General features: G+C 46.6%; 1 protein-coding gene across 2 annotated transcripts in view; it reads right to left on the reverse strand.

Moving 5' to 3' along the window:
* The window catches only part of PGM1 (phosphoglucomutase 1), an 86368-nt gene that overhangs the window by 20490 nt on the left and 39392 nt on the right, over window positions 1-26486 (reverse strand). For both annotated transcript variants that reach the window (XM_068128276.2, XM_078784901.1), the window contains exon 3: window positions 3889-4051. In XM_068128276.2, the coding sequence (XP_067984377.2) occupies window positions 3889-4051 (163 nt within the window). The remainder of the gene's footprint in view (window positions 1-3888; window positions 4052-26486) is intronic.

Here is a 26486-nt window from a genome sequence, read left to right on the forward strand (position 1 = left end):
TTTGTAAATGTGTATCGTAAAGCATCACCTGTTGGAATCAGGTTTTACAAGTCGTAATAAAATACACCATTACCATCATAGAAGTGGGGGAAGTAACCCATCCGTAAGAACAGGTTATATGCTCGTATTTTAAATTGAGAGCATTTTATAAACAAATAAATGATATTTAATATTTTATTATATAGCCTTTTAGAAAATGTTGGATGGTATGGGAGAAGGTGATTATAGTCGAAAAGGAAGTTGTTCAACAATGGTTATTGGGGAAGGAGGGTGGGGCTGGGAAGTGAGGTTGAGATACTGTATTACTTTTTCAAGCAATGCACAGTATCCATGGTTGGTTGGTGGAGGCAGATTAAAGAGCCTATCACTTTGAGCAACCACCCAGTTGTTGTTACAACAGTGTAGTATTTGGGCTTAAATGAAACATGAGAGTTTTTCCAAATACCAGAAACCATTTCATTGAAGTTATACCAGAAACAATACGAGAGACAATGTAATTAAACACAAGGGAAATAAACGGTAAATTTGTACTGAATGAAAAATAAAAAACGGAAATAAAAATGGTAAATTTGACTGATCTTCTCACAACCGGCAAGGCCTATATCCACAGCTGGTATGAGGTACTGCTCTCCCATATTGGGTTGGTGCCCCTATTTCATACCTGTCACTTCTCGACGGTGTATAATCCAAAGCTCACAAAACACCTTTCTTCCACAAAGAAGCAGAATAAATTGGCCTGCTATTTTCTCATTGCAGACAGGTTTGGTGGCCTTTCCTTAGGTCCTGAACCCTCTGCTCTTTCATCCCTCCATCCATACAGGTCACAACTGTTCTTCCAGCAATGCTTTTCTTGTGAAACTCCCCAAAATACAAGTTTTCTGCTTACCTCCACTCCTTTTTTCCTCTCTCCGCCTGCTTATGGAACCTACTTCCTCAGTCTGTTTAATCCCACTCTTCCCTCCAGGGCTTCAAGATGGCAGTGTACCATCACCTCAAGTCATCCTCCATCCTAACCCCTGATATTTTCTATCCTCACGAAGCACCTTCCAACCACCGCACCACCATCACACCACTGCACTCCCCCAACCTCACCCCCACCCTATTCCATATATTTGCAGGTTACAGCATTCCCTTCCTTTTTCTTCCTCATCCTCCTGTTGGATCATTCCCTTATTGTGTCCGTGCTGTCCTACTGCCACACTGCCACTGTGTTGCCTACTACCTTGTCACCTGGCTCTTCCATAAGCCTAGACTTTATACATAAATAAAATTCATAAAATGTTGCAAATTAAGCGTTAATAAATATTGTCGCGTCACTGGGGATTGAAATCCCCAGTGATGGATGGCCTATTGGTCCTTAACCCTGAGGTGAGCAAGCCAAGTCGATGGCGGTTCCTCTGTATGGCGCAGGGGGAAACGGAGCTCCCGAGGTCTTACCTGCACAAGCTGCACACGGGGGTTATCCGCTCCCCACAACACAGAAACGAGCAAGACAGGCACGACAAAGAATAAATACTGGGTTTATTTAAATAATGCAAAGTAACAGGGAAAGAAAGGTGATGTAAACTAAAATTTCTAAATGAGGGACCCTCCACACGGACACAGACACTATAGGGGAATGATAAAGAAAAGTAAATGTGTTTGTGTGGTGCGTTGGCCAGTACTCAGCCTGGCTTCCTCAAACGGCCCTTGAAAACCCAGTTGTCGTCGAATGGGTCCCAAGTCACTGCGTGGGAAAACGCACGATGGCGTGAAGTCGCACCGCAGCCAGTCGCCCGCGCGAGGCAGCGGATAGGATCTCCTCCCTTGGTCCTGCACGTTCGGCTGCACCGAGCTCCAAACGTCTCTCAGGCATACCCAGCCCGAAGCGCAACATGATCGGGTCCTCCTTCGTCGGCGACCAGGCACGAAGAGGGCAAGAGAGCAAGAGAGACCAGCTCTGACCAAGCCAGAACCACAAGAGAGAGCGATTAAAAATGCCGCCACTCACCACTAAGCTCAGGACAGAGAGAGAGAGAGAGAGCAATGGCGATCCTTTCACTTTTTTTCCCTCCGTTCTAGATGGTTCCCTCTGACGTCGCGCTCGCTCCAATCACCAAGCGCGATTCAATCACCCCATTGTTCCTCAACCAATCCTCATTCGGGGAGTGACCTCACGGTCATTCTTGACTGCCCATCGAGAATGTTCGGGGGCAGGGCTTCCAGGCAGGCTGATCAGCCAATGTTCGGGTTTCTGTCGGGTTTGTCGGTGTGGTTGTGGCAATGTGCCGATTGCATGGCTGGCCGAGTAAATTTCATAAGAACAAAGGGAAAAATCACACGGGCAATTACACACTGGGGATTATTCTTAAGCCCTACCTAATTCGCATAGCTCCAACCCTCGTATAGAGACACATACACTATCTTACCGGATAGTCGGCCTAACTTAGATACATGAAGATTCTTCTTCTTCACGACATCTGGGGCACGCTAATCTATACAATTCTATCTCGACTAAGGTATTTCATTACATACCCCCACACACGTAGCAATATTGTTGCGTTTGTAAAAGGACCCCAGGGAATTACATTCAACAAATAAAATAAACCTACAGCACACCACAGCCAATCAGTGTTGGTTGCTGAAAGTGCATGTGATTGGAGACACAGTCCAGAGACAATAAAACCCCCTGATGGAGTAGTTTGTGAAGAGTTAATGCGCAGTTCGAGCACAGTATCATTCAGGTGAAGAGAGCAGTCCAAGCACGGTGCAAAGCAAAATGGCACTGAGGGCTGAGTTCCGAGTCCAGATCCTGAGTGAGTTTGCATCCTGAAGAAAGGAGACCTGGCCAAATTGACTGGGATTCTGGAGTGCCAGACAGAACGAGAAGGAGCAAAGCGAAAGGCAAAGCACCAAGCGGAGAGCAAAGCGCTCCGAGCAGAACCAAGCAAGGCGCTCCCCAAAGAGAGGTGCTCCAGGTGGAACGCAAAGGCGCCAAGCAAAGTGCTTCCCAAAGCACCAAGTGGAGCGGGTGCTGACCAAGTTGCGGTAGAACTGACTTCCTCACATGCCTTTACACACACACACACACACACACACACACACACACACACACACACACACACACACACACACACACACCTTATACCCTCACACCTCCCAGCGCATACACCTCATTGACCAGCACTGTTTTGGAGCATCAACTTGAGTCCAACAACAGTTATTTTCAGAGCTAGCACTAAATGATATCGCATGACAGCGTACCTTCCACCTACACCTACACCTCGTTGGGACCCACGTGGACCAGCTGGCTCATGCATTATTCCATAAGTAGACGTATGTCATAAGTATGTCATAAGTAGATGGGAGGTTGTACCCCCATTGATTCGCTACGCTAGACTAGCCAACGCTCCATTTATGGTTCCGCTCAGCTGTATCTAGTTAATAGACAAGTTTGGGGTGTCGAGAGAATGGTTCCCCATCTGGGATAACTAAAACACCATGAATGTAACGCAAGATTTGGTCACGGGAACCCTAACAGATTTAGTCCCCTCAGACGGCGTCCGTGGTTGCTTTGTGCCGTGGAGTTATCTGCGGCTCGTCGGCTTCAGAGCCAAAGGTTGGGAAGTGGGTCTGAGACAGGCCACTTGTGACCAGGCCAGCATACCCATAACATTATTAAAGGATTAAAACAAATGCTACCCCTCTTCCATCCCCACCCCCCCCCCTCCCCAGTCCCCAATGTAATAAATAGGCATGCATATGTAATAAAAAGATGGCCCTTAAATCACAACCATCATTACAACTACCAGAAGATAACATTCGTTGATCAAGCTATATTTACTCCCGTCAGTATTAAAACAATTAACCAACAGAAAAGCCAATAGAATGACAAAGAAAGAATCAGACCTCCATTAGCAGTGTTGTATTTGATGCCAAAGTCTCCATTTGGACCACCTGGGTTGTGGCTCGCTGTGAGGATGATTCCCCCAATGGCCTTGCGTTTACGAATGGTGCATGAGACTGCCGGTGTGGAGAAGATGCCATTCTGTCCGATTACCAAATGGCCCACCTGAACCGCAAGAGTAACAGCATCATATCAGCAAAGAGCAACATGCACACCATGCTCCAAATGGAGAGTCAGTTCTGCCGAAGCACTTGCTTTGGCTTGGGTTACAATGCTGGATTGATTCCCACTGCGACACAGGATACTTGACTGATTTGGAATTTGGTCATGGTGTCGACAATAGCTCGCCTACTGGAAAGCGCAAAACTTCCGTATTATACATGGTGGTCCATACATCTTATTACTTCCTGATAGGAAATCACATTATCTTGTCAGTTTATGTTCATGAGGTTGGTTTGTTTTGCGAATATACATTCACAAGGTGTCCACAAATTACCATTACAAATTTAAACTGGAATAAAAAAGAAAATTAAATGGGATACACCAATGCAGTTTGAGAAATGTGCTTTCAAATGCAGCAAAGTTTCATTGCGAATGGACCGCTCTCGAAATCTGAATGGATCATGGGGACTTTGCTCGAAAGGCTCACGGACATGTTCAACGTTCTCACCACTTGAGCATGGCAATGTGCTGATTGTGCCCCTTCCGCTGCAGGATGCTATCAGTCTCCGTAAACTTTTTGTGCTGCTCACAAATCATTTCCCCCACTGTGGCTGCCTTCCATAGGTCATCCTGAAGCTTCGCTGAACCTATGTAGCTGTTTTGGTCTATATAAACCAGGCAGGACTGCACTTTTTTCTTGTGGGGATGCCAGTTGCATTAATGTGATGTCACATGTCACAGGGTACACCTGGAAACGGAAATAAAAGTCAATATCACTTTGAGATATGTTCTTTCACATGCAGCAGGAAACCGCATTGTGGTATTGTTGCCAATACTTGACCAAGTACCACAAAACTTGCGAGTGATAAGCTTAAGTGTATGAGGGGATCTTTTTGGGTGGCGGGGGCTAAGACTGTTTCTTGTGTGACACTGCAATCTCCTGTAGATATGTCCTTTAAAACAGACTTGTCGTTTCCAAACCTTTCTTTTGTTGTTATTTGGTCACATTGTGGTATTGTGGTTTTTGGTTGGGTTTTTGGCGACTAAACCGAAACCACTCCCTGGCTTTGCTAGTCCTGGAGGGTGACTGTGACACCCTGCCAGGACCAAAAGCAGCACCTACAAAGGGCGGATGAGCTCCCGAAGGGAGCCAATGGCCATCCAGTAAGGAGATGGTGTCTCCTCAAAGAAACACCCATCTGGATTGGACCGGTTTGTGTCGTACCAAAGACTTTGAAAATGATCCGTGCTTTCTTGAAAATGATTCCCCATCGGTTGGCATCCATGAGGAGGAGGCAATTCCTCCTGAGGAAATGCCCCACTGAGTATGGCGAGAAAGGCGGCGTCAGTGTTGTTGTAACATCCCTGGTACCCAGAGTATCCCACACTGTTAGGTGTAAGTCTTGTCAGTATGTCCATGAGTGTGCGAGTGTCAGCTCTATTACGAGCCTTAACCCATGTATAAAAAAAATCCAATTTCATTACGTTTGTTACGGTTTGAATTTGTAACGGTAATTTGTGGACACACTGTGTCATGGCAATATATATATATATATATATATATATATATATATTAATGGAATATATTTAAACAGGGTTTTAAAAAGACATAGAGCACACTCAAGTTTTGCTCCATCCTAAACCATTGCAAATCAGTCCTTTCCCTAAAGAGTAAGGGTGATGATAAATTGTGAAACTATTTACAAAACACATCATCCTATATTAGAATCAAATCCATCAAGGTGGTGGATGCAAAACAATTTTCTATTCCATGTCACCGATCTTTTAGCTGCCTCCACTTTGGTAACCATTGTAGGAAAAAACTGTCAACAAAAACAAAATAACAATATCAAATTGAGTGATCAAGGACTCATGGAGGAGCTTGTACATAAATAACATTATAGGTCAAGGGAAATATAAGACATGTAATGCTTTTTCATGAATTATAAAGACATCACTGCCAAAGATTATAAAAATGATTTTGTGAAACAATTTTTTTTTTTTCTTGTTTCAAGGAAATGATAAGTATTATTTTCTGGAAGCTAGAATAGCTTTTTCTTGCACCTCAAAATGCAGATGGGGAAAATTTTTATTTTTAAATAAAATGGGGAAGATTTTTTTTTTAATTCTACTTAATGCTCTTATTTCAAGAAATGCCACACAGTTACTATTTTTTTATTTTTTCATACCGAACAAAAATCAAGACAATGATGAATGAATGGAGTAGATTGCAAGAATATATTTAAGAAAACTAGCAGGAAGCTGCAGAACATCCCCAAATTGTAAAATGTGTCCTGAATTCTTCCTCCCCTCACAAACCCCAAGTCATCAACCCCTCCTCCAAAACCCCAAATCCTCAACCTCCCAACCCAAAGTCCTCACCTCCCCCATCCAGCCTTAAAGTGTCAATCCACTCCTTACCCCACCTCAAATCCTCAGCTTCCCCCTCCCAACATTGTCCCATCTTTGCTCTCCCCCACAAACCTCAAGTCCTAACCCTCCCCCCCCAAACCACAAGTCCTAACCCTCCCCTCCAAACCCCAAGTCCTAACTCTCCCCTCCAAACCCCAAGTCCTAACCCTCCCCTCCAAACCCCAAGTCCTAACCCTCCCCCTTCCAACACCAAGACGTCAAACCTCTCCCCGCTCCAAGCCTTCAAACCACCTACCCAACACAACTTAACGCCCACCCCAAATCCTAAAACTTCCCATTCCCAACCATGTCCCATCTTTGCTTCCTCCTCCAACCTCCCCCCCCCCCCCCCCAAACCCAAGTTCTCACCCTCCACACCCCAAGGCATCAAACCCCTTCCCCACTTCAAGCCTGCAAACCTCCTCCCCACAACAACTCCTCAACCCCCTCCCCTACCTCTGAAATCCTAAACTTCCCCCTCCCAACTCTGTCGTCCCCTCCTCATCCTCCTTCCATTCAAAAGCAAATGGATATCCCCAAATCAAGTATTACACAAGTAATAAAAACATTCTAAACTAGAAAGAGCAATCAGAGATTGCAGTACCTTGCCAGGACGTGTTTTCAGTGGTTTTTAAGGCTTTTGTGTCAAATAAAATGTGGCGGCCGAACCACGTGACTGGTGACGTCATCATTTTTCTCTCCACCAATTTATCCCGAGATGATGCTCAAAAAATTTCATCTTGATCGGATGAAGTTTTGTACTTGTAAAATTATGACGTCATAATGGAGGCACCTATGACATCATCATTAACATATTTTATTCACCATGGAGAGTTCTTTACAATGAGCCATGTCTCAATTTTTTCTATGCAGCGCTTTCGGAGATATAGAGATGCAAATTTTTTGGTTTTTCCAAGATGGCGCCCATACCACGTGAACTATGATGTCATAATTATTACAAAAATCTAGAGGTGGAGTTGCACCTATGGTTAAAATTTCCTGTCATTCAGACCAAAGGTTGCAGAGAAAATCATATTTATTCTGTGCAGACAAAAATACTGGAAATGCTGTTGAATACAGAGAATGAATGGGATGGCAACAAAGAGAGTAACCCTGTTTTAGGACCGGCAGAGAAGATAACTGAGAAGGAAGTTGAGGAAGTGATAAAAGCAATGAAGAGTAGAAAAGCGGGAGGGCCGACGGGAGTTGTGGGAGATATGTTGAAGGCAGCAGGAAGTTGGGGTGTGAAGAGAATGACAGAGATCTGTAATCTGGTGGTGAAAGAAGGCCGCATTCCAGTGGATTGGGAACTGAGTACCCTCGTCCCTCTATACAAGGGGAAAGGTGACCCTCTGGAGTGTGGCTCGTACCGAGCGATAAAGTTATTGGAGCATGGAATGAAGGTATTGGAAAGGGTGTTGGAGAGAAGGATAAGGAAGAAAGTGAAGATCGACGAAATGCAGTTTGGATTTATGCCAGGAAGAGGAACGACAGACGCGCTTTTTATTGTGAGGCAGTTGCAGGAGAAGTACATGGAGAAGAGGAAGAAGTTGTTTCTTGGGTTTGTTGATCTGGAGAAAGCATTCGATAGTGTTCCACGCAAAGTATTGACATGGGCAATGAGGAAGTTAGGAGTGGAGGAATGGTTGATCAGTGTAGTGATGGCAATGTACAAAAGAGCGCGCACAGCTGTAAGGACGAAGGACGGGAACAGTGGTGAGTTTGAGGTGAAGGTGGGAGTGCATCAGGGGTCGGTACTAAGTCCACTACTATTTGTAGCTGTGATGGAGGTGCTGGCTCAGAACGTAAAGGAGGATTTACCGTGGGAGTTGTTGTATGCAGATGATCTGGTGTTGATTGTGGAAAGTATGGATGGACTGAAGGAAAAGATGAACACGTGGAAGGAATGTATGGAGACAAAAGGTCTGAAGGTGAATATCGGAAAGACGAAGGTGATGGCAAGTGGTAAAGCATGTGGTGAGGTGGAAAGAACTGGGAAGTGGCCCTGTGCTGTGTGCAGGAAGGGTGTCGGAGTGAACTCCATTCAATGTACAATGTGCGCTGAGTGGGTTCATCAAAAATGTAGTGGTCTGAGAGGGTCATTAACCAGTGTGGCAGCTACATTCAAATGTAAGGTGTGCACAGAGGGAGCTGCAGATGGAGGAAATGTTGAGTTGGATCTTGGAGACGGCATGAAGCTGGAAGGTGTGAAAACATTTTGCTACCTCGGAGACATGCTGAATGGAGAAGGTGGATCAGACTCGGCAACGGTTGCGAGAGTGAGATGTGCATGGAAGAAGTTTCGGGAACTGAGTGACGTGCTGATGAGGAGGGGAGTGTCGTTGAAGCTGAAGGGAAAGGTGTATGCTGCATGTGTGAGAAGTGTTATGATTTATGGGAGCGAGACATTGGTAATGAATGTAGAGCAGCAACGAAGGTTGGAAAGGGTGGAAATGTGAATGGTGCGGTGGATGTGCGGAGTATCGTTGAGAGAGAGGAAGACAAATGATGAATTGCGAAAAATGATGGGAATAGAGCCTGTGATTGATGCTGTGAAGAGGAACAGATTGAGATGGTTTGGTCATGTGTTGAGGAAGGATGAAAGTGACTGGTTGAGAAGAGTGATGGAAATGAATGTAGAAGGAAGTAGAGGATGGGGAAGACCGAGAAAGACTTGGCCAAAGATGGTGGAAGAAGAAATGCGGGCAAGGGGGTTAACAAGGAGAGATGCAGAAAATAGGGCAAGATGGAGAAGATTGTCATGGGGACCGCAAGGCTAACCCCCACTCTGGCAGGGAAAATGGCCTTAAAATGCATGTTGTTGTTGTTGTTGTTGTTGCAGACAAAAAACAAGCAGAGACAGACAGACAAACGGACTCAAATGCAATACCCTCTCTTCTGGCGAGGGTAACTAGAGCAGCAATTGGAAGAGCACACCTCCACCAGGCTGAACATTTTAAGTTTTGTATCCTACTGATAGGCCGGGTCTTGATTGAGACCTGAACCAAAATCTAATAGACTTGTTCTTGTCACCTAACCAACTCGTCCACCAAGTTGCCAATGTCTCTGTCTCTTGATTAAATCCGTCAGCGGAGCGACGGGTACTTTTGCTAATCATGCTATATATCGTTTTTGGCCCTATCATTCAATGGAGAAGAATCATTTGGTAATAATTTTTAAAAACTCGTAATTGAATCAATTCATCCTTGTCACACACCCAATCAGTCCACAACTTTTTGAGATATCGTGCTATATATCATTTTTTGCCCAATCTCTCATTGGTGTGAAGAATCACGTAAAAAAAAATTCTCGGATCTAGATCCGAATCCAGATCTTCACCAAAATCGAATCATTTCGTCCTTGTCACATACCTAACCTCTCCACCATATTTCATCCGAATCCATCCACAATTCTTTGAGGTATCCTGTTTACAAGCAAACAGACAGACAAACAGACAGATAGGGGAGAAAACAGAACCTCCATCCACATATGGTGGCAGGGGTAAAAATGTAAAAGGATGTTACACCAAAAAATATGTATACAAGTTGGGGATGGTGAGACCATCCCTACATCTTTCTTTGAATAATGGTTGTCCCTATTAAAGACATAATTATATTGAACACACACACACACACACACACACACACACACACACACACACACACACACACACACACACACACACACACACACACACACACACACACACACACAGCCTTTTCTCGGTAATGTCCGGATTCCAATTGCAATTATTCTGTCAAATTAACCCGGGTTTGAAGCAAAAGCATCTCCACTAAACAAGCGAATGCAGTTTGGCGTAATTTTCAGGGAATCATTTCAAGCTATTAAAATTACTTGATAGCAAAGGATGCTGCACAAGTAAAACTCTGTCGGATGGTACCAGGACCATATTGGCCTTGAAGAGAGGCAGCTCGGAAATAAGCCGTCTGAAGATGATTATTATAATGATGAATGAGAAGATTTGGCGATTTTGACCGATGTCGTTTTTTGGTCTTTTTGTTTTTGCCATGGTCTGGAGTACTGAAAAATAATCCCTACCTGGACAATCAGCTGAACAGACTAGGTTGGCTCTCATATGTATCCGAAGTGACTTTTTGGAGAAGATACTCCGACTTAAGGTTTGTATGTAGCAGATGGGACCGACATTTTGTTTCGAACCATTCCTACATCGAGAGTACGAGCACACTCTCTGATATTTCTTCATTGACCTCATCGAGACAGCGGAATATTTAACTCTTTCCCCTCCTCTATCATGCAATCACCGTCTTCACAGAAACCAGATCGAAACAGGTCCTACATATAATGGCCTATTGTAGCGGCTACCGCTGGGTTTTCACAATCGCCTTGCACCTATCAAGGACGCGGAGCGATCACCATGCCGGGCTCGTCCAGGATGCCCGGGCAGGCCCGCGCTCAACTTGCCAGGCCTCGGTCGGGACGCCCGGGCATGCCCGGGCAGGCTCGCCCTCAACTTGCCAGGCCGCAGCCAGGACGCTCGGCCACGCCCCCTCTCGCCTTTCCTGGGCAAACGCTCCGGGATAATGTGTGTATATATATTGCTGCCCGATAAACGGGCTTTTGAGAGTACCTGAGTGTTTTGTTTGAATAAAGCAACTCGGACGAATTCCAGCTTTTTGTCGCGTCCATTCTTCCGATCGACATGGGAGCCCGAGCTCCTTCATTGGTGACCTACCGACATGGACACGGCAGTGGCCCTTAAACTGCCTACCTTCTGGGAGGCTCACGCGGCGGTTTGGTTCGCACAGGCGGACTCCCTGTTCGCCCTGCGAGGCATCACGGCCGACGACACCCGCTTCCACCATGTGGTGGCAGCGCTCGGTTCAGCCACCGCGGCCCGCGCCCTGAGCCTCTTCGAGAGCCCGCCAGCCGCTGACAAATACGGCGCGATTAAAAAGCTTCTCCTCGACGCTTTCGCCCTCCCATCGGCGGAACGCGCACGGCGCCTGCTCGACCTGCCCGAGCTCGGCGACACGCGCCCTTCCGAGCGAATGGACTACATGCTTTCACTGCTCGGCGAGCACTCTCCGGCATTCCTGTTCCGGGAGCTGTTCCTCCGTCAGCTGCCTAGCCCGGTACGCCTCGCCCTGGCAAGCACGACGATCACGGATCCCCGTGCCCTTGCCAGGGAAGCCGACAAGATCTCCGCCGCAGGCCAGCGCATCGCAGCAGCGACCTGGGGCCCACCGCCGTCCGACGCAACACCCATGGCACCCGAGCACCCGGCACGGTCGACGACCGAACTGCCGACGCAATTGGCGGCCGCTACACCGAGCCGACCACCTCTAGCACGACGACCAGGGCCTCCACCTGACCAAGCGTGGTGTTACTATCATGCCAGGTTCGGACAGAAGGCCCGGACATGCCGACCCCCGCCGTGCACCTTTGGCAGGCCGGGAAACGGCCGGGCCGGCGTTCATTACCAGCCATGAGCGCCGGCCACACGGGCAACTTACTGTTCATCACGGATAAAGCGTCCGGACGGCGCTTCCTGTGCGACACCGGTGCCCAACTGAGCGTCATACCCGCCTCTGACCAGGACAGGCAGTCCGCGGTTTGCGGCCCCTCCTTGGTTGCGGCCAACGGATCGGCCATCCGCACCTTCGGCCCGCGCAACGTCACCCTCTGCTTCGGCGGCCAACGCTTTGCTTGGACGTTTGTAACCGCAAACGTGCCCATGGCTCTGCTAGGCGCCGACTTCCTCTGCGCACACGGACTGCTGGTGGACGTCCAACGGCGTCGTTTAATCAACGCCGAAACCTTCAGCTCCCTGGTATGCACATTGAGCAGCTCCGCGCCGACCGAGCTGGCATGCGCCCTCCCGGCGGCGAACGAGTTTGCTCACCTGCTCACGGAGTTCCCGGCCCTCACGTGGCCGACGTTTTCGGCCGTCGCAGTACAGCATGGGATCGAGCACCACATACCAACCACGGGCCCGCCGGTCTACACCAGAGCCCACCGCCTCGACCCAGCCAAGCTCGCCGTGGCCAAAGCCGAGTTCGACGCTTTAGAACACCTCGGCATCGTGCGGCGCTCCGATAGCGCATGGGCTTCGCCACTACACATCGTCCCAAAGCCAGGGGGCGGCTGGCGCCCATGTGGCGACTACCGCCGCCTTAACGACGCTACCACCCCCGACAGGTATCCGATCCCGCACATCCAAGACTTCTCCGCCCGTCTGGCGGGACGGGTCATTTTTTTCGAAAATTGATCTCATACGGGGATATCACCAGGTACCTGTCAGGGCGGCCGACGTCCCTAAAACAGCAGTCATCACGCCGTTCGGCTTATTCGAATTCTTACGGATGCCGTTTGGTCTCAAGAACGCGGCTCTGGCGTTCCAGCGCTAGATGGACGGCGTGCTGCGTGACCTGCCGTTCCTTTTCGTTTACCTGGACGACATCCTCATCACCAGCACGTCCCGGGCCGAGCACCTCCTCCACCTCCGAACACTGTTCGGGCGCCTCAGCGAGCACGGCCTCATCGTCAACCCGGCCAAATGCCACTTCGGCACGACGGCCGTTGATTTTTTGGGCCACCACATCACCAAGAACGGGGCCGTGCCGCTACCAACCAAGGTCGAGGCCATCACCACGTTCCCGCGTCCCCGCACCATAAAGGCCCTGCAGGAATTCCTGGGAATGGTGAATTTTTATCACCGCTTCGTGCCCCGCGCTGCTCAACTCATGCGGCCCCTCTACGAAGCCCTCCGGGGCAAGCCGGCCAAGCACGACATCGCCTGGTTCGCAGCAATGGACGCGGCCTTCCAAAGCTCAAAGCGGGCCCTCGCCGACGCAACACTGCTCGCTCACCCGGTGCTCAACGCTCCCATCGCCATCACCACGGATGCCTCCGACTATGCGGTGGGCGCCGTACATGAGCAATGGGTGAACGGGGTTTGGCAGCCACTCGCTTTTTTCAGCCGACAGCTCCTGCCGAACAAGCTCAAATACAGCACGTTTGACCGTGAGCTCCTCGGTCTACACCTGGCCGTCCGCCATTTCCGCCACCTCCTGGAGGGCCGACCTTTCACGGCGTTCGTCGACCACAAGCCGTTGGTTTACGCAATGGCCAAGGTCACGGAGCCGTGGTCGGCCCGCCAACAGCGCCACCTCTCCGCCGTGTCGGAGTTTACCATGGACATCCGGCACGTCGCCGGCAAAAACAACGCCGTGGCCGACTGTCTTTCCCGGGCCAGCGCGAACGCGGTCCACCTGGGCGTGGACTTCGCGCTTATGGCGGGGGACCAAACCACCGACACCACGGTGCAAGCCCTCCGGGCAGCGGACACGGGCCTCCGCCTGGCCGACATCCCCTTCGCGGACACTGTCCTGCTCTGCGACGTCTCCCAAGGCCAGCCTCGCCCCATCGTGCCCGTCACCTGGCAACGCCGCATCTTCGCCTCCCTCCACGGCTTTTCCCACCCGGGCCGGAAAGCTTCCCAGAAGCTGGCGTCGGCGCGATTCGTCTGGCACGGCCTTCGTCGGGACGTCCGCGATTGGACCAGCACCTGCACAGCCTGCCAACGGGCCAAGGTCAACCGACACACCCAGGCCCCGCTGGCACCTTTCACCGTGCCCGAACGACGTTTCGACCACGTCAACGTGGATCTGGTGGGCCCCCTCCCCCCATCACGGGGGTTCACACACCTGCTCACCATGGTGGACAGGACCACCAGGTGGCCGGAGGCCGTTCCCCTCGTCTCCACCAACACCGCCGACGTGGCACAGGCTTTCATCGCCACCTGGGTCGCCCGCTTCGGCACACCGGCGGACATCTTGTCAGACCGCGGACCACAGTTCACCTCCGAGCTGTGGGGCGCGGTCGCCCGCAACCTGGGGGTCAAGCTCCACCGTACTACGGCCTACCACCCCCAAGCAAACGGGTTGTGCGAGCGATTCCACCGCTCCATGAAGGCCGCGCTCATGGCCGGCCTTCAAGACGGCGGTTGGGCCGACCGGCTGCCGTGGGTCCTTTTGGGCCTCCGCAAGGCCCCCAAGGAGGACCTCCAGGCATCCACCGCCGAGCTTGTCTACGGCCAGGCGCTACGCGTCCCGGGCGAATTCGTGCCCGACGCTACCAGTCCCTGGTCCGCAGCTCACCAGCGCTCGGACCTCCAGGAGGCCGCCCGACGGTTTGCCCCCGTGCCAACATCCCACCACGGTGACCCCCAGTCCTACGTCCCCCCAGCACTTCGCACAGCAGAGTATGTTTTTGTGCGTCACGACGCACATCGGGGGCCACTCCGGCCGCCGTACGACGGGCCCTTCCGGGTCCTGCGACGGGATGACAAGTCGTTCGTCATCGACATCGGCGGCAGGTCGGACCGGATTGCGGTGGACCGCCTCAAGCCGGCGCACGTGGACGTCGACCAACCACCACGGGTGGCCCTTCCGCCGCGGCGAGGCCGCCCCCCGTCCACGGTGCCCCCCACTCGACCGCCCACCACCACACCGGACCCCCCCCCCCCCCCCACGACCCGCCAGGGGTCGCTTCGGCCGGGTCATCAGGACCCCCCTCAAATTGACCCTGCCGGTGCAAGTCGATTCTGGGGGGACGTGTGTAGCGGCTACCGCTGGGTTTTCACAATCGCCTTGCACCTATCAAGGACGCGGAGCGATCACCATGCCGGGCTCGTCCAGGACGCCCTGGCAGGCCCGCGCTCAACTTGCCAGGCCACAGCCAGGACGCTCGGCCATGCCCCCTCTCGCCTTTCCTGGGCAAACGCTCCGGGATAATGTGTGTATATATATTGCTGCCCGATAAACGGGCTTTTGAGAGTACCTGAGTGTTTTGTTTGAATAAAGCAACTCGGACGAATTCCAGCTTTTTGTCGCGTCCATTCTTCCGATCGACGTGGGAGCCCGAGCTCCTTCACTATCACGGTCACCTGCCCAATTCACAATCCTGTGAGATATGCAGAAAACCTATGGAATTGCCATTCTCAAATGACCATGAGCATTGAGCAGCTTAATTGTACTAATAAACAGCTCGAAAGGAATTATCTTCTTCCTAATGCATATACAGTATACACGTCGTTAAAACAATTAATGATGGCTGTTTTCTTTCAGAATCCCGTGAGATTCCCAGAACTCCTCGGACAAAGACCTTTATAATGACATGGGTTTTATGGCCACTGGTCGAGTCGTTTAAGAGAAAATAGTTGGAAACAAACCGCTGCCTCGATTGCTCCTGAAAACAAACAAGAATGACCGCACTGTGGTCACAACATGCGACAAATCCGGTAACGGGCCAATTATGAAATGTGCATTTAAAGTACTCTTTAAAGATGAACAGCGCAATTGGGAAGCACATTGAATGCGCTATTAAAAGATTAACTTGACACCTCTTATCCACGTCAGCCTCCACCACAGCTATATCAGAACGAGCTGAATCGTCACATGGTCACGGATGGTTTAACCCCAATAATAGGCCATTCAAAAATTACGTAACGCAATTTTTTTTTAGTAATTTACATAACATAACACTGATTACTATGCGTTCTTACTATGATTCAAAATACGATTAGATTTTTTGGGTCCCCTCATCGTGAATAATGCTCGACCCAAACAAAGCCAATGGAAATCTGACGCAACAAAACTGGCCAGTGCATAATCCGCAGAGGCCTACTAGCCTAATGTGTTAGACCCACCAGAAAACAAAGATGGCGGCCATATAATTTCATCTCAGTGCTATGGTGGGTGCAATCAAGCAACAGATGTGGGTGTGGTCCAGTAACTGTCCAACCAATGAGTGCGCATTTCAAAAATCGAGCCCCCAACAACAACAGCAAAGCAAATCTCTTGTAGACATGCAACATGTTTCAGGTAAAAATAACCCGGGCTTGAAGCAAATGCATGCCCACTGCCTACGTGCATATACTGTATAACACATCATGGTTATATAGCTCGGATGGATTCAAATTGCACTGACCCATAGGCTGACACCAGAGGCCTGATCGAAGCATGAGGTTGAGGTTGTACTGAAATTGAGATACTTAGGTTGAGGCTGTACCGGAATTGAGATACTTAGGTTGAGGCTGTACTGGAATTGAGATACTTAGATTGAGGCTGTACCGAAATTGAGATACTTAGATTGAGGCTGTACCGAAATTGAGATCCTTAGGTTGAGGCTGCACCAAAATTGAGATACTTAGGTTGAGGCTGTACCGAAATTGAGATACTTAGGTTGAGGCTGTACCGAAATTGAGATACTTAGGTTGACGCTGTACCGAAATTGAGATACTTAGGTTGAGGCTGTACCAAAATTGAGATACTTAGGTTGAGGCTGTACCGAAATTGAGATACTTAGGTTGAGGCTGTACCGAAATTGAGATCCTTAGGTTGAGGCTGCACCAAAATTGAGATACTTAGGTTGAGGCTGTACCGAAATTGAGATACTTAGGTTGAGGCTGTACCGAAATTGAGATACTTAGGTTGAGGCTGTACCGAAATTGAGATACTTAGGTTGAGGCTGTACCGAAATTGAGTTACTTAAGTTGAGGCTGTACCGAAATTAAGATACTTAGGTTGAGGCTGTACTGAAATTGAGATACTTCGATTGAGGCTGTACCGAAATTGATTTACTTAGGTTGAGGCTGTACCGAAATTGAGAGATACTTAGGTTGAGGCTGTACCGAAATTGAGATACTTAGGTTGAGGCTGTACCGAAATTGAGATACTTAGATTGAGGCTGTACCGAAATTGAGATACTTAGGTTGAGGCTGTACCGAAATTGAGATACTTAGATTGAGGCTGTACCGAAATTGAGATACTTAGATTGAGGCTGTACCGAAATTGAGATACTTAGATTGAGGCTGTACCGAAATTGAGATACTTAGGTTGAGGCTGTACCGAAATTGAGATACTTAGGTTGAGGCTGTACCGAAATTGAGATACTTAGATTGAGGCTGTACCGAAATTGAGATACTTAGGTTGAGGCTGTACCGAAATTGAGATACTTAGATTGAGGCTGTACCGAAATTGAGATACTTAGGTTGAGGCTGTACCGAAATTGAGATACTTAGGTTGAGGCTGTACCGAAATTGAGATACTTAGGTTGAGGCTGTACCGAAATTGAGATACTTAGGTTGAGGCTGTACCGAAATTGTGATACTTAGGTTGAGGCTGTACCGAAATTGAGATACTTAGGTTGAGGATGTACCGAAATTGAGTTACTTAAGTTGAGGCTGTACCGAAATTGAGATACTTAGATTGAGGCTGTACCAAAATTGAGATACTTAGGTTGAGGCTGTACTGAAATTGAGATACTTCGATTGAGGCTGTACCGAAATTCATTTACTTAGGTTGAGGCTGTACCGAAATTGAGATACTTAGGTTGAGGCTGTACTGAAATTGAGATACTTAGGTTGAGGCTGTACCGAAATTGAGATACTTAGATTGAGGCTGTACCGAAATTGAGATACTTAGGTTGAGGCTGTACCGAAATTGAGATACTTAGATTGAGGCTGTACCGAAATTGAGATACTTAGGTTGAGGCTGTACCGAAATTGAGATACTTAGATTGAGGCTGTACCGAAATTGAGATACTTAGATTGAGGCTGTACCGAAATTGAGATACTTAGGTTGAGGCTGTACCGAAATTGAGATACTTAGGTTGAGGCTGTACCGAAATTGAGATACTTAGATTGAGGCTGTACCGAAATTGAGATACTTAGGTTGAGGCTGTACCGAAATTGGGATACTTAGATTGAGGCTGTACCGAAATTGAGATACTTAGGTTGAGGCTGTACCGAAATTGAGATACTTAGGTTGAGGCTGTACTGAAATTGAGATACTTAGATTGAGGCTGTACTGAAATTGAGATACTTAGATTGAGGCTGTACCGAAATTGAGATACTTAGGTTGAGGCTGTACCGAAATTGAGATACTTAGGTTGAGGCTGTACCGAAATTGAGATACTTAGATTGAGGCTGTACCGAAATTGAGATACTTAGGTTGAGGCTGTACCGAAATTGAGATACTTAGGTTGAGGCTGTACCGAAATTGAGATACTTAGGTTGAGGCTGTACCGAAATTGAGATACTTAGATTGAGGCTGTACCGAAATTGAGACACTTAGATTGAGGCTGTACCGAAATTGAGATACTTAGGTTGAGGCTGTACCGAAATTGAGAGACTTAGGTTGAGGCTGTACCGAAATTGAGATACTTAGATTGAGGCTGCACCGAAATTGAGATACTTAGGTTGAGGCTGTACCGAAATTGAGATACTTAGGTTGAGGCTGTACCGAAATTGAGATACTTAGGTTGAGGCTGCACCAAAATTGAGATACTTAGGTTGAGGTGTACCGAAATTGAGATACTTAGGTTGAGGCTGTACCGAAATTGAGATACTTAGGTTGAGGCTGTACCGAAATTGAGATACTTAGGTTGAGGCTGTACCGAAATTGAGATACTTAGGTTGAGGCTGTACCGAAATTGAGATACTTAGGTTGAGGCTGTACCGAAATTGAGATACTTAGGTTGAGGCTGTACCGAAATTGAGATACTTAGGTTGAGGCTGTACCGAAATTGAGATACTTAGGTTGAGGCTGTACCGAAATTGAGTTACTTAAGTTGAGGCTGTACCGAAATTAAGATACTTAGGTTGAGGCTGCACCGAAATTGAGATACTTAGGTTGAGGCTGTACCGAAATTGAGATACTTAGATTGAGGCTGTACCGAAATTGAGATACTTAGGTTGAGGCTGTACCGAAATTGAGATACTTAGGTTGAGGCTGTACCGAAATTGAGATACTTAGGTTGAGGCTGTACCGAAATTGAGATACTTAGATTGAGGCTGTACCGAAATTGAGACACTTAGATTGAGGCTGTACCGAAATTGAGATACTTAGGTTGAGGCTGTACCGAAATTGAGAGACTTAGGTTGAGGCTGTACCGAAATTGAGATACTTAGATTGAGGCTGCACCGAAATTGAGATACTTAGGTTGAGGCTGTACCGAAATTGAGATACTTAGGTTGAGGCTGTACCGAAATTGAGATACTTAGGTTGAGGCTGCACCAAAATTGAGATACTTAGGTTGAGGTGTACCGAAATTGAGATACTTAGGTTGAGGCTGTACCGAAATTGAGATACTTAGGTTGAGGCTGTACCGAAATTGAGATACTTAGGTTGAGGCTGTACCGAAATTGAGATACTTAGGTTGAGGCTGTACCGAAATTGAGATACTTAGGTTGAGGCTGTACCGAAATTGAGATACTTAGGTTGAGGCTATACCGAAATTGAGATACTTAGGTTGAGGCTGTACCGAAATTGAGATACTTAGGTTGAGGCTGTACCGAAATTGAGTTACTTAAGTTGAGGCTGTAACGAAATTAAGATACTTAGGTTGAGGCTGTACTGAAATTGAGATACTTCGATTGAGGCTGTACCGAAATTGATTTACTTAGGTTGAGGCTGTACCGAAATTGAGAGATACTTAGGTTGAGGCTGTACCGAAATTGAGATACTTAGGTTGAGGCTGTACCGAAATTGAGATACTTAGGTTGACGCTGTACCGAAATTGAGTTACTTAAGTTGAGGCTGTACCGAAATTAAGAAACTTAGGTTGAGGCTGTACTGAAATTGAGATACTTCGATTGAGGCTGTACCGAAATTGATTTACTTAGGTTGAGGCTGTACCGAAATTGAGAGATACTTAGGTTGAGGCTGTACCGAAATTGAGATACTTAGGTTGAGGCTGTACCGAAATTGAGATACTTAGATTGAGGCTGTACCGAAATTGAGATACTTAGGTTGAGGCTGTACCGAAATTGAGATACTTAGATTGAGGCTGTACCGAAATTGAGATACTTAGATTGAGGCTGTACCGAAATTGAGATACTTAGATTGAGGCTGTACCGAAATTGAGATACTTAGGTTGAGGCTGTACCGAAATTGAGATACTTAGGTTGAGGCTGTACCGAAATTGAGATACTTAGATTGAGGCTGTACCGAAATTGAGATACTTAGGTTGAGGCTGTACCGAAATTGAGATACTTAGATTGAGGCTGTACCGAAATTGAGATACTTAGGTTGAGGCTGTACCGAAATTGAGATACTTAGGTTGAGGCTGTACCGAAATTGAGATACTTAGGTTGAGGCTGTACCGAAATTGAGATACTTAGGTTGAGGCTGTACCGAAATTGAGATACTTAGGTTGAGGATGTACCGAAATTGAGTTACTTAGGTTGAGGCTGTACCGAAATTGAGATACTTAGGTTGAGGCTGTACCGAAATTGAGATACTTAGGTTGAGGCTGTACCGAAATTGAGATACTTAGATTGAGGCTGTACCGAAATTGAGATACTTAGGTTGAGGCTGTACCGAAATTGAGATACTTAGATTGAGGCTGTACCGAAATTGAGATACTTAGATTGAGGCTGTACCGAAATTGAGATACTTAGATTGAGGCTGTACCGAAATTGAGATACTTAGGTTGAGGCTGTACCGAAATTGAGATACTTAGGTTGAGGCTGTACTGAAATTGAGATACTTAGATTGAGGCTGTACCGAAATTGAGATACTTAGGTTGAGGCTGTACCGAAATTGAGATACTTAGGTTGAGGCTGTACCGAAATTGAGTTACTTAGGTTGAGGCTGTACCGAAATTGAGATACTTAGGTTGAGGATGTACCGAAATTGAGTTACTTAGGTTGAGGCTGTACCGAAATTGAGATACTTAGGTTGAGGCTGTACCGAAATTGAGATACTTAGGTTGAGGCTGTACCGAAATTGAGATACTTAGATTGAGGCTGTACCGAAATTGAGATACTTAGGTTGAGGCTGTACCGAAATTGAGATACTTAGATTGAGGCTGTACCGAAATTGAGATACTTAGATTGAGGCTGTACCGAAATTGAGATACTTAGATTGAGGCTGTACCGAAATTGAGATACTTAGGTTGAGGCTGTACCGAAATTGAGATACTTAGGTTGAGGCTGTACTGAAATTGAGATACTTAGATTGAGGCTGTACCGAAATTGAGATACTTAGGTTGAGGCTGTACCGAAATTGAGATACTTAGGTTGAGGCTGTACCGAAATTGAGATACTTAGATTGAGGCTGTACCGAAATTGAGATACTTAGGTTGAGGCTGTACCGAAATTGAGATACTTAGGTTGAGGCTGTACCGAAATTGAGATACTTAGGTTGAGGCTGTACCGAAATTGAGATACTTAGATTGAGGCTGTACCGAAATTGAGACACTTAGATTGAGGCTGTACCGAAATTGAGATACTTAGGTTGAGGCTGTACCGAAATTGAGAGACTTAGGTTGAGGCTGTACCGAAATTGAGATACTTAGATTGAGGCTGCACCGAAATTGAGATACTTAGGTTGAGGCTGTACCGAAATTGAGATACTTAGGTTGAGGCTGTACCGAAATTGAGATACTTAGGTTGAGGCTGCACCAAAATTGAGATACTTAGGTTGAGGTGTACCGAAATTGAGATACTTAGGTTGAGGCTGTACCGAAATTGAGATACTTAGGTTGAGGCTGTACCGAAATTGAGATACTTAGGTTGAGGCTGTACCGAAATTGAGATACTTAGGTTGAGGCTGTACCGAAATTGAGATACTTAGGTTGAGGCTGTACCGAAATTGAGATACTTAGGTTGCGGCTGTACCGAAATTGAGATACTTAGGTTGAGGCTGTACCGAAATTGAGATACTTAGGTTGAGGCTGTACCGAAATTGAGATACTTAGGTTGAGGCTGTACCGAAATTGAGATACTTAGGTTGAGGCTGTACCGAAATTGAGATACTTAGGTTGAGGCTGTACCGAAATTGAGATACTTAGATTGAGGCTGTACCGAAATTGAGATACTTAGGTTGAGGCTGTACCGAAATTGAGATACTTAGGTTGAGGCTGTACCGAAATTGAGATACTTAGGTTGAGGCTGTACCGAAATTGAGATACTTAGGTTGAGGCTGTACCGAAATTGAGATACTTAGGTTGAGGCTGTACCGAAATTGAGATACTTAGGTTGAGGCTGCACCGAAATTGAGATACTTAGGTTGAGGCTGTACCGAAATTGAGATACTTAGGTTGAGGCTGTACCGAAATTGAGATACTTAGGTTGAGGCTGTACCGAAATTGAGATACTTAGGTTGAGGCTGTACCGAAATTGAGATACTTAGGTTGAGGCTGTACCGAAATTGAGATACTTAGGTTGAGGCTGTACCGAAATTGAGATACTTAGGTTGAGGCTGTACCGAAATTGAGATACTTAGGTTGAGGCTGTACCGAAATTGAGATACTTAGATTGAGACTGTACCGAAATTGAGATACTTAGGTTGAGGCTGTACCGAAATTGAGATACTTAGGTTGAGGCTGTACCGAAATTGAGATACTTAGGTTGAGGCTGTACCGAAATTGAGATACTTAGATTGAGGCTGTACCGAAATTGAGACACTTAGGTTGAGGCTGTACCGAAATTGAGATACTTAGGTTGAGGCTGTACTGAAATTGAGATACTTAGGTTGAGGCTGTACCGAAATTGAGATACTTAGATTGAGGGTGTACCGAAATTGAGATACTTAGGTTGAGGCTGTACCGAAATTGAGATACTTAGGTTGAGGCTGTACCGAAATTGAGATACTTAGGTTGAGGCTGTACCGAAATTGAGATACTTAGGTTGAGGTGTACCGAAATTGAGATACTTAGGTTGAGGCTGTACCGAAATTGAGATACTTAGGTTGAGGCTGTACCGAAATTGAGATACTTAGGTTGAGGCTGTACCGAAATTGAGATACTTAGGTTGAGGCTGTACCGAAATTGAGATACTTAGGTTGAGGCTGTACCGAAATTGAGATACTTAGGTTGAGGCTGTACCGAAATTGAGATACTTAGGTTGAGGCTGTACCGAAATTGAGATACTTAGATTGAGGCTGTACCGAAATTGAGATACTTAGGTTGAGGCTGTACCGAAATTGAGATACTTAGGTTGAGGCTGTACCGAAATTGAGATACTTAGATTGAGGCTGTACCGAAATTGAGATACTTAGGTTGAGGCTGTACCGAAATTGAGATACTTAGATTGAGGCTGTACCGAAATTGAGATACTTAGGTTGAGGCTGTACCGAAATTGAGATACTTAGGTTGAGGCTGTACCGAAATTGAGATACTTAGGTTGAGGCTGTACCGAAATTGAGATACTTAGGTTGAGGCTGTACCGAAATTGAGATACTTAGGTTGAGGATGTACCGAAATTGAGTTACTTAGGTTGAGGCTGTACCGAAATTGAGATACTTAGGTTGAGGCTGTACCGAAATTGAGATACTTAGGTTGAGGCTGTACCGAAATTGAGATACTTAGATTGAGGCTGTACCGAAATTGAGATACTTAGGTTGAGGCTGTACCGAAATTGAGATACTTAGATTGAGGCTGTACCGAAATTGAGATACTTAGATTGAGGCTGTACCGAAATTGAGATACTTAGATTGAGGCTGTACCGAAATTGAGATACTTAGGTTGAGGCTGTACCGAAATTGAGATACTTAGGTTGAGGCTGTACTGAAATTGAGATACTTAGATTGAGGCTGTACCGAAATTGAGATACTTAGGTTGAGGCTGTACCGAAATTGAGATACTTAGGTTGAGGCTGTACCGAAATTGAGTTACTTAGGTTGAGGCTGTACCGAAATTGAGATACTTAGGTTGAGGATGTACCGAAATTGAGTTACTTAGGTTGAGGCTGTACCGAAATTGAGATACTTAGGTTGAGGCTGTACCGAAATTGAGATACTTAGGTTGAGGCTGTACCGAAATTGAGATACTTAGATTGAGGCTGTACCGAAATTGAGATACTTAGGTTGAGGCTGTACCGAAATTGAGATACTTAGATTGAGGCTGTACCGAAATTGAGATACTTAGATTGAGGCTGTACCGAAATTGAGATACTTAGATTGAGGCTGTACCGAAATTGAGATACTTAGGTTGAGGCTGTACCGAAATTGAGATACTTAGGTTGAGGCTGTACTGAAATTGAGATACTTAGATTGAGGCTGTACCGAAATTGAGATACTTAGGTTGAGGCTGTACCGAAATTGAGATACTTAGGTTGAGGCTGTACCGAAATTGAGATACTTAGATTGAGGCTGTACCGAAATTGAGATACTTAGGTTGAGGCTGTACCGAAATTGAGATACTTAGGTTGAGGCTGTACCGAAATTGAGATACTTAGGTTGAGGCTGTACCGAAATTGAGATACTTAGATTGAGGCTGTACCGAAATTGAGACACTTAGATTGAGGCTGTACCGAAATTGAGATACTTAGGTTGAGGCTGTACCGAAATTGAGAGACTTAGGTTGAGGCTGTACCGAAATTGAGATACTTAGATTGAGGCTGCACCGAAATTGAGATACTTAGGTTGAGGCTGTACCGAAATTGAGATACTTAGGTTGAGGCTGTACCGAAATTGAGATACTTAGGTTGAGGCTGCACCAAAATTGAGATACTTAGGTTGAGGTGTACCGAAATTGAGATACTTAGGTTGAGGCTGTACCGAAATTGAGATACTTAGGTTGAGGCTGTACCGAAATTGAGATACTTAGGTTGAGGCTGTACCGAAATTGAGATACTTAGGTTGAGGCTGTACCGAAATTGAGATACTTAGGTTGAGGCTGTACCGAAATTGAGATACTTAGGTTGAGGCTGTACCGAAATTGAGATACTTAGGTTGAGGCTGTACCGAAATTGAGATACTTAGGTTGAGGCTGTACCGAAATTGAGATACTTAGGTTGAGGCTGTACCGAAATTGAGATACTTAGGTTGAGGCTGTACCGAAATTGAGATACTTAGGTTGAGGCTGTACCGAAATTGAGATACTTAGATTGAGGCTGTACCGAAATTGAGATACTTAGGTTGAGGCTGTACCGAAATTGAGATACTTAGGTTGAGGCTGTACCGAAATTGAGATACTTAGGTTGAGGCTGTACCGAAATTGAGATACTTAGGTTGAGGCTGTACCGAAATTGAGATACTTAGGTTGAGGCTGCACCGAAATTGAGATACTTAGGTTGAGGCTGCACCGAAATTGAGATACTTAGGTTGAGGCTGTACCGAAATTGAGATACTTAGGTTGAGGCTGTACCGAAATTGAGATACTTAGGTTGAGGCTGTACCGAAATTGAGATACTTAGGTTGAGGCTGTACCGAAATTGAGATACTTAGGTTGAGGCTGTACCGAAATTGAGATACTTAGGTTGAGGCTGTACCGAAATTGAGATACTTAGGTTGAGGCTGTACCGAAATTGAGATACTTAGGTTGAGGCTGTACCGAAATTGAGATACTTAGATTGAGACTGTACCGAAATTGAGATACTTAGGTTGAGGCTGTACCGAAATTGAGATACTTAGGTTGAGGCTGTACCGAAATTGAGATACTTAGGTTGAGGCTGTACCGAAATTGAGATACTTAGATTGAGGCTGTACCGAAATTGAGACACTTAGGTTGAGGCTGTACCGAAATTGAGATACTTAGGTTGAGGCTGTACCGAAATTGAGATACTTAGGTTGAGGCTGTACCGAAATTGAGATACTTAGATTGAGGGTGTACCGAAATTGAGATACTTAGGTTGAGGCTGTACCGAAATTGAGATACTTAGGTTGAGGCTGTACCGAAATTGAGATACTTAGGTTGAGGCTGTACCGAAATTGAGATACTTAGATTGAGGTGTACCGAAATTGAGATACTTAGGTTGAGGCTGTACCGAAATTGAGATACTTAGGTTGAGGCTGTACCGAAATTGAGATACTTAGGTTGAGGCTGTACCGAAATTGAGATACTTAGGTTGAGGCTGTACCGAAATTGAGATACTTAGGTTGAGGCTGTACCGAAATTGAGATACTTAGGTTGAGGCTGTACCGAAATTGAGATACTTAGGTTGAGGCTGTACCGAAATTGAGATACTTAGATTGAGGCTGTACCGAAATTGAGATACTTAGGTTGAGGCTGTACCGAAATTGAGATACTTAGGTTG

Source organism: Myxine glutinosa, chromosome 1 (genome assembly GCF_964187855.1).
Source record: "Myxine glutinosa chromosome 1, kmMyxGlut1.1, whole genome shotgun sequence".
NCBI classification, from domain to species: domain Eukaryota; kingdom Metazoa; phylum Chordata; class Myxini; order Myxiniformes; family Myxinidae; genus Myxine; species Myxine glutinosa.